The sequence below is a fragment of the Austrofundulus limnaeus genome, unplaced genomic scaffold, assembly GCF_001266775.1.
Source record: "Austrofundulus limnaeus strain Quisiro unplaced genomic scaffold, Austrofundulus_limnaeus-1.0 Scaffold223, whole genome shotgun sequence".
Taxonomy (NCBI): Eukaryota; Metazoa; Chordata; class Actinopteri; order Cyprinodontiformes; family Rivulidae; genus Austrofundulus; species Austrofundulus limnaeus.
In genome coordinates this window covers 764,556-774,173 of record NW_013952625.1, presented here as the reverse complement: position 1 = coordinate 774,173, position 9,618 = coordinate 764,556, and the positions used below count along the sequence as shown (strand labels likewise).

The 9,618-nt window shown below is 40.3% G+C and overlaps 1 protein-coding gene across 1 annotated transcript in view; it reads left to right on the top strand.

Annotated features, from left to right (window-relative positions):
* Positions 1 to 9,132, top strand: part of dtx4a (deltex 4, E3 ubiquitin ligase a) — a gene marked incomplete in the record, with an annotated part of 41,717 nt that extends 32,585 nt beyond the window's left edge. Inside the window, 6 exon segments of the mRNA XM_014019542.1 lie at positions 5,485 to 5,546; positions 5,777 to 5,938; positions 6,046 to 6,107; positions 7,039 to 7,359; positions 7,472 to 7,561; positions 7,649 to 9,132. Of these exon segments, the coding sequence (XP_013874996.1) occupies positions 5,485 to 5,546; positions 5,777 to 5,938; positions 6,046 to 6,107; positions 7,039 to 7,359; positions 7,472 to 7,561; positions 7,649 to 7,879 (928 nt within the window).
* Between the last annotated feature and the right edge of the window lie 486 nt (positions 9,133 to 9,618).

The window sequence follows — 9,618 nt, the reverse complement described above, 5'->3', positions numbered from 1 at the left end:
GTCATTAGCACCTCTAGTAATATATTTACTGAGAAAAATGGTGACGTGTTCAATGCTTATTTTACCCGCTGTATATTTACACACTGATACAGGCAATTGCATGATCACCCTCTTCCATGGTGGCACAAAATAAATAATGTCAAAATGTAGACTGAGATTGAAACAGTTTGAGGAAAGAAATTATTTAGTTAATAACATTACAGCTGAGAAGTAAAATGTTTCTGATGACCATATCCTTTGGGAGTCAGCTCAGCAAAACTGCAGCACTTTAATTACTGTAGATTGAAGGAATTTCCTATTCATTTGGAGCCCTTTGTACACCAAGTTTTGGATCAGTGCTCATTAGAATTTTGGAGCCTTTAATCTTTGTGACAAAGTCTACCAGGCTTGTTCAGTTCTGTGGAAAACAATGACAGACTTTCATAYGGCCAGCCAAGTTCTCACAAATGTTTCCCAAACATTTATCATGCTAATGTTGACGATATACACTCAGTGACAGCTCTGGGTGGGTGGAATACAGCTTTAAATTGTATAAAACTCTAGTGAAAGTGTCTTTTAGCCTTAAAATGCATTTTGTGAAGCTTTGCAGAAATGTAGCTGTAACCATTTTGGACAAGTATCCCTATCCCTTATTATTTTTAAAAAATTTAACAATTTTGTGCTAAACAGCTGCTTCAGCTGCGATCAAACATGTTGAGGATCATTTTCACGTGACCAAATCATCTATGCCTCGGCACAGTAACCCAACTTTTCAAAATCCTCGCTTTACCTCAAAGAGCCTCCGTTCAAACTGCATCAGTTTCACCAGCTAAGCCTCAGGTGAATACTACAAAGCAGAGGCTTAATATTTCTGCCTCTGTAATCTCTCGTGTTTTAGTGGTGTGACGACTTGGTTCTGTGAGTGTTTCTAGGTGAGAGTGCATGCCTTTGCAGCAGATGGTTGAACCTGCTGCTGCAGTAAAACAGCTAACGTCACGGATCAGGAGCCTCTCTGATCCCATCATCGGGTTCTGTGCACACAGCTTTTATGCCCAAATGTGTTTATGGCGCCTCATGAGCACCGATGCACATAAAAGGTGGCGAACACAGAGTTTTAATCTTTTAATCCACGTTACGTCCAAGTAACTCACTCATTCATCAAGCAACAACAGCTTATTGGGTCTGCTGATGCAGCATGTTTCTAGACTTAATTTGTTTTAAACTGTAAAAACAATAAAACTCTGACATAGCAAAGCTCATTCTAAAAAGTTAATAGTTTCATATCCAAAAATATATTTTTATTACTGCTATTGAGCCCCATTTTCATACCTATTTTCAAGGCTCTTAAATTTGAAAATGTACTTAAAACTTAATGTGTGAGCAACATGTTTAGAGTTTTAAAGGATGCTTAACTTTTTAAAGAGATTCATCATTGACAGAAGAAAAAAATGGTACAATAGTCTTTTTTTTACCAAAGGTAGTGCAAAAACCTAACTATAGTTATTAGATTTATTTTATTATTTAAAGACAGTGGATTTCACTGAATAATTAGAGACATTTGTTTTTTCTATATCTTTGACTAATAAATTTTATTTCTGCATGTCGAAGCGCTCTTATTGTCTGTTATTTAAGGTGGTGCTGTAAAGTCACTTTTTCCACACCTAATTTTGAACCTCCCAAAATATGAAAATGTTCACAACTAATAATCTGTGAGCAACATTTTTTGACCTTTAGGGGATGCTTAGATATTTAAAGTGACTCATTGAAAGAAGAAAAATAAAATAAAAAATTATATACCAGGCCTTCATACCAAAGGTAATCCAAAGGCCTAAATATAAATATTAGATTTTTTTAACATTATTATTACTTTACTTTTTAAAAGACTGGTTTATCACTGATTAACTAGAGAATAAACCTCTAAGTAACGTTTGTTTTTTAATGTCTCGGGCTGGTAAAAATATTTGTCCCGAATTTAATTTCTGCATGTCGAGGCACTCGACATGCTGTTGAGATATTTTTCATATCTGTTTAAGAAAGAGTCAAATCTAAAAGTGTTTGTCACTTTTAATGTGTGAGCCTTAAAAGTTAGGATGTGCTCTGGCTTTCAAAAAAGTGATTTATTTGGCACAAGAAAAACAATACTACAAGCACACTAAATCTAAATGTTTGTGTATTTCTTTAGAATGACCTTTTGCTGAAGGGTTTGGGAGTGAACCTTTGTGTTTACTGTGATTATGTGTGCAGTGAAATGAAGCAGATGGACTCTAAGTGAAGTTTTAAATCTGAGGGGGGGGTCTCCAATGTCACCGATTATCCCGAGTGACGAGATTTTCTCCTGGTGTGCACACCTGTTACAATCACCTCTGCATTCACACAAGCTTGTGTGATTTTATTCCTCAGAAACTAAATCATATATAAATCAATCCCTCCCCAAGTGTTTTACATCTCCTGCCAGGGTTCATTGTTCATTTAACCTAATTTAAGGTGTGAGCTTGTGTCTATAAAGGTGAGTGTTGCTCTGAGCGGCATCTTTTGTGTGTGTGCGTGCGTGCGTGCGTGCGTGCGTGTGTGTGTGTGTGTGTGTTATCCAGCGCTGCAGATGGAGGGTTCTTTAATGCCACCAGATTAGATCAGGATCCAAGCAAACGTGACAGGGTGACACTCGTGTTTTTCTTCTTCACCTGGCCTTTCTCTGCTTTTCTTCCAGCCTCCTTCTGTCTTTTGATCTCATCGCTCACGTTTCCCTGCTTGACACAGAAACGTCAATCAAAGTGCATGTTCTGCAATTTTGTAAAGAGCTTTTCATGGGCAGCTGGGATGCTCAGTTGGTGCATAAACTAATTTAATGACAAAGTTATACTACTTGTGTCAAATAGCTGCAACGGCCATCTTGAATCAGGTTGACTCCAAATTTATTTAAYTGTAAACGTACAACCAGTGWTTACTTTATGAAATTTTCATTAAAATCTGTTCCGCAATTCATGAAATATTTTGTTATCAGACAAGAAAGAGTAAACTCCAAGCGTGAGCAGCAAACTTAAAAAAAGAACRGATGATGAATTATAAGTTATTAGATAGTTCCACATCTGAGAAATTGACTGATTTATAGATATTTTTGTGTTTGCTAAGGTTGTTTAGTTGTGGCGGCCATCTTGAAGTGGATTGAGTTCAAAAAAATATCCAGCTGTAGGTCCACATAGCAAAATTAATCTTTCTCAGTTCTGGCCCACACAGGGCACCAACACTCAAACATTCGGCATGAATACTGGGCTGCATAAACCAAACCACAAAGGGGCCAGTTCTGGCATTGATAGATTTGGGCCACATAAACCAAACCACAACTGGGCCAGTTGTGGCATTGAAAGATTTGGGCCACATAAACCAAATCACAACTGGGCCAGTTGTGGCATTGAAAGATTTGGGCCACATAAACCAAACCACAACTGGGCCAGTTGTGGCATTGAAAGGTTTGGGCCACATAAACCAAATCACAACTGGGCCAGTTGTGGCACTGATAGATTTCGGCCACATAAACCAAACCACAAATGGGCCATTTCTGGCGTTGACAGATTTGGGCCACWTAAACCAAACCACAACTGGGTCAGTTGTGGCATTGATAGATTGGGCCACATAAACCAAATCACAAATGGGCCAGTTGTGGCATTGATAGATTTTGGCCGCATAAACCAAACCACAAATGAGCCATTTCTGGCATTGACATATTTTGGCCGCATAAACCAAACCACAACTGGGACAGTTATGGCATGCCTTGTTAGAAACAGTGCCATCATTGCCAAACCTGGCCATCTGGTTGACAAATCACTTGCCATTCCAGCAGTGCCAGCTTGACAACATCTGGCCCACACCTCTCTGCTATGAGGGAGATGCATTGGGGGCGTTAGAATAAAAAAATCACCCTGTGGTACAGGAGATATTTTACTGACAAACCAATAGCTACATGCAAATGCAGGTCAAAACATTGTCACTCTTTAGCCTTTCGCAGCTATCAATAATTAGAATATACCTCAAATTAAATGATCAGTGTTGTCATGTCTCTACTCTTTATTGTTTTGATGAGGTACAGTAAAGTCGTATGTGCTCGTGACTGACAGCCCGTTTGACAGCCTGGCTGCGTGACGTGATCACTGACAGGTAATCCCTCCCTGGTGGCAAATCAGTGGCCTCCAACCAGAGCTTGGTCAACAGATGGGAACAGGCGGCTTAGCCCTTTAAAAACAGGAAGGAGAGGTGACACCAGCTCAGAAGGAGAGGGAGCGGAGAGGACAWAAACAAAGGGTTTGACACGTTCGAAAAGCAGGTGGAAAGAACGACCAGTGGATTTAGTTTCTGGGGTATCTGGTCTTTGTGATTTTGATCAACAACAATGACGGTTATCAAAGGAGGCAGACCGTAAGTACTCAGCTCTGATGGCCAGCTGATTATGTGTTCAGTCYTTGCAAATTGTTGTAAATGTTTACTGTCCTTATTAGCAGATGGATTACTGTGGTGGTTAAACACCTGTGGGTTTATTTGCAACATTTAAAGAGTGCATTCAGGCATCTGTTTTCTTTACCTGCTTTTTCTTTTCTGGGTCACTGGGGAGTTGGTACATAAATCCAGGAATCACTATCCCTGCAAAAGGCATGGACACCCTGGACAGGTGTCCATCACAGGGACAACCACTCACAGTCTCACCCACATTTAGGGGCATTTTAGAGTTACCAATTAAAAATGGAAATCAAAACGTTTAGAACAAAAGCACACCAGTTTCACTTGCAAAAGGTTTTCTTTGTTTTTTTGCTCAGTGTTCACTTCAGTGTGCTTTGTGTTCGGTCAACAATGCTCTTTGGTTCCTGTTCAAAAACAGTAAACTTTTGTCAATGAATGACGAAACAAAACATTTAAAAGTTTCTCTGTAACGTTGGTGTCAATTCTCCGTCATCCAAAACAGAGAAAATCCTAAATGTTTTTGTTTTGTCTTTAAAAATGATTTATTTTACTGTTTTTTAAGACATTTTGAATCATTCAAAATACAAAAAGTAACCTTTGTTTTTGTGACCTGAACTCACACACAAATCAGTTCTCCCTCCCTCCCCTCCCTCCTGAGTGGTTGTGAGGGTCTTTGTTGGGACAACAAAGGGAGATTGTCCAAGTGGGTAGCACAGATGAGCAGCAAMTCGTTTTGAATAAATTGTAAGAAAAAGTAAAAAACCTAACTAATGGTTGGACGTTGTTTTTCTAGGAATTATAGGACAATATTGTTGAGTCGAACACATCAACATCTGTTCCCATGACTTGGCAAAAGCCTCTTAACCCAGTGACATGTATTGAACTTGAATCAATCATCTGCTGTGGTCACCTGTGTTGGACTCCACCTGTTTCCAAGTGACTCATCAGATTTAGCTCCTTCAGTCTGGACTGAGGTGACCGGGTCAATCCGGTCATTTTTGTCGGCGTGTCATCARTGTGCAAACTAAAGCAAATTTGTTTTCCTGTGTGTTTCAGAGTGCCAACGGTTCCCGTGAAGAACCTAAATGGATCCAGTCCTGTGCACCCAGCCCTGGCAGGTAAACACTATCAATTATGTAATAATCAGAAAAATTAAATTAACCCTCCTGCTGCTGTTGGGTCAAAACTGAGGCYTYGTCGGTCATTTTGACCCATGTTAGKTTAAGCYACCTTAAATTCTGTGATCAGCCCGGAATTAACTGGTATTTTGATTGAGAAACAATCTCCCTGATAGACGTATAAATGTATATTAGTGTGTCACAGTTCACCCTCTGCTGGTTGTTCTCAGGCATTACAGGCATTCTGATGAGTGCCGCAGGACTTCCTGTCTGCCTGACGCGCCCTCCAAAGCTGGTGCTTCATCCTCCACCTGTCAGCAAGAGTGACATCAAACCTGTGCCCGGTCTGGGTCACTGCTGTCGCAAAACCACAAAGAAACAAGCCCGGAAAGGTAGGTTACTGCTGCACAAACCAGTGGGTCTTCTGAGTGTTGATTAGTGAGGATTATAAACTGGCAATTTTTATGTTATGAATTATTTTTCTTTTTTTTTTCTTAAGGGAAAACACCTGAGGAAGTGGTGAAGCGTTACCTTCAGAAAGTCCGTAATCCTCCAGAGGAGGTGAGTTCTTTTAGAGTAATTCTAAGAGCAATTGTTGTGTCTATAGTTGTTTTCTCATGACCTTGGACATTTTTGTGTGTGTGYAACAAACTATTTTACTGACTTGGTTACTCCAAAACACTCAAGTTGTAATTAAAAAAAGATAAGGTGACTAAAGAAAAAGTAATAAAATTAAAGGTTGATACGATAAAAAGAAATACAGATCTGTGACTTGAATAAAAGTTGAGTCATTTCCCAGTTCTTGTAATCTTCTAAAGTGCACTTGATTTGTTCTTCAGACGTTTTGAAGGTCTAAAMGTTTTCCTTTGAAAATTGCCATAAATGAATTATAATTTCTTTTTGTTAATCCGTTTAATTCTGTCTGACGTTTGAGTCTTTCAGGCATAAAAATATTATGAAACAATAGGAAGGAACAAATGTTGCATTAACACATAACAGATCATTTACCAAATAACACATTTTAAATTGGTTCATTATCTAGTRACGAGCAAAAACGCCAACTAGATACATAGCTAGTACTTTGCTGTGCAATTTAATGCTGGTAGCGGTCTCTGCGATACATAGGCGTGTGAGGGATTGGTAATAGTAAAATTGTTGTGAACTTGTAAATATAATTTACTTCAAATTTGGTTCAACGAGCACCTTCCTGACTCAATTTATGAATAATATTCATATTCCAAAATTGCGATCGTTTCTGAGGCTGTTTTAAACCAACCTGAATTGGTACAGCCCCCCCCCCCCAGCTGCCCAGTGTTCACCCAACCAAATTGMTATGGCTTCCTAATCAATCACGTCTTTAACAAACTCCTCCCACAAAAGTCAAACAGACTAATCGTGTCTTTTCCAAACTCCGCCCACACACCAATAACCTCAGAGTCTCCTTCTTAACAAATGGGCAAAAACAAAACCTGAACTGGTCTTCCCGTTCCAGGACTGCACCATCTGCATGGAGGCGCTGTCCGGACCATCAGGCTACAAGGGTCCTGGCGTGGGTGGCATCTCCCGGGCCGAGTCGGTGGGCCGCCTGGCTCAATGTGGTCACCAGTACCACCTCCAGTGCCTCGTCGCCATGTACAACAAYGGCAATAAGGACGGCAGCCTGCAGTGTCCTACGTGCAAAACCATTTATGGAGTCAAGACCGGCAATCAGCCCCCCGGCAAGATGGAGTACCACGTCATCCCCCACTCGCTGCCGGGACATCCTGACTGCAAAACCATCCGGATCATCTACAACATCCCTCCTGGCATCCAGGTGGAGTCAGAGCATTGGTTCTAGGACTGTTGGATGACTGAGAATCTATACCATCCAGACCAAAAAGCTTTATTACACTTGTGTTTTCATATTCATTTTACTTGTCTTTTAGGGTCCCGAGCACCCAAATCCCGGAAAACCATTCACTGCGCGTGGGTTTCCCAGACACTGCTACCTTCCCGACAGCGAGAAGGGGCGCAAGGTACCTAAAGAAACGTACCCCATGTCAAAATTTAATGGCCTGGTGTCGATAATTCTCTCATTGACATGTTCGAACTTCTTCCCTCAGGTTCTGAGGCTGCTCCTGGTGGCGTGGGACCGCAGGCTCATCTTCTCCGTGGGCACATCCAGCACCACCGGCGAGTCCGACACCGTCATCTGGAACGAGGTGCACCACAAGACCGAGTTTGGCTCCAACCTCACGGGCCACGGCTACCCCGACCCGGGCCACTTGGACAACGTTCTGGAGGAGCTGAGGGCTCAGGGGATCACCGAGGAGGAGTGTCTACCCAGGGACTGAGCGCAGACTTTCAACAGCCACATGATGCAACGAGAGGAGAAACTTCTGGAGGGGGTGGTGAAMTTGGAAAGCAGAGCTGTTGCAGAAATGGTCTCAGCTCCTTCTGGCTGCACGAGACTCTTCTTTTCAGACGTTTGAGGTCACTGTGCTCACCCGAGTCAATATCAGTTTAAAAAAAAAGAGCTGCCATTTTACACAGAGAGACTCCATAACAGAGAGACTAGACAAGAATGTATTTGTTTTTCTTTTCAGTAATTATGATGTGTTTATTGTTGCTGCTGCTAAGTGGGACTGAAGGAGAAGTAATACAAAGAAAGATAATATTTTTATGTGGAACTGAGGGGGTTAAGGGTGGGTTATAAACAAAGAAAAGTGTTTTTATTTTTATTTTCTAAGCAGAACATCCTTTGAACTTCAAAGAAATGCTTCACTGGAAACCTGAGCATCTATATCTGCTGCCCTCTTGTGGCACTTTTTAAAAACTACATCACTTTTTAGGTTTTGGTTTTTAAATCTTGTATATAATATAAATACTTGATATATGGTATTAATTACTTTCATTCCTGTTTTTACATTTTAATGTTACATTTTCTTTAATATGGTGTATTTGACAGTGTTATTATTYTATCCATTTGATGACTGAAAGAGATAGTTCATATAATCCGCTGGTGAAGACTGCCTGTCACTTTATATGCCGACTGCTTTCTTTATATGTGGCCATTTTCAAAGTTTTGTATTTGGTGAGCTCACATACGGACAAATATTTAATCATGAATCCCTTTGAGTTTTCTGTGTCTTCTTGCGTCAGCGTAAATGTTCATAGAGGGAAAACTTTGGATCGATGAGTAAGCAGCAAATTCTCCAAAAGCTAGGATTAAACCCCACTTTGTCTGAGCTCAGATTTGCACCGTGCTTTCTGCTTAGTGTCATAAAGACAAGTTTGGAACTGCTATATTTCACCAGCCTCGAATCGCTCTGCAGAATGTGGTCATCGCTTGTTTGTTTGTTTGTTTGTTTTTCTTTTTTATTGTCAGTCACCAGAAACAGATGCAAAAGATAATATGGATCAGTTTGAATTCATGTCAGTGTGAACTGATTTAAAGGGACGAATGTTTTTCGGGGTTAATGAAACTGTGTGGAGTACATACTAACATAGATCAACATGTAAACATTTATACTTTATGATACTTTGTCTATGTGTGTGAGTGTGGACAAATTTGAATTAAACGTTTTTTTAAGGTTCAAAGAGAAAACTCGACTTGTCTTGTTTACTCCTTTTTGTGAATGTCTTATCTTTTGCAGAATAAAAATATCTGCTATTTGCTTCAAAAGAAAGGCAACTTCTGTTGGGACTGGTTATGGTTTATTTATGCCCATATGGCAACCATTCATGGAGGTAATTATTGGAGATATGGAGATGATGCTACTTTAAAACTATCATACTTTGACCAAAACTATCAAGTGTGGAGTGAAGGGGCGCTTTTCCAGTAGGGTATAGGCGTAATTTGCATGGGGGTTAGGGGGGTTATGACCCCCACAATRACTTGATCCAGTCCAAATAACCCCYCAATAAATTGCTATAATTTGCTCAAACACAATAAAAATTAACAGGTTAAATAGACAGATGCAGCTCTCTTGTTGTCTTTAGGTAACTTTAACTTGTCATGTATGAGCATTATTACTATAAATTACATGCAGAATTTTAGAGCCCCCCCCGCCAMCCCCCACCCAATGGTAGA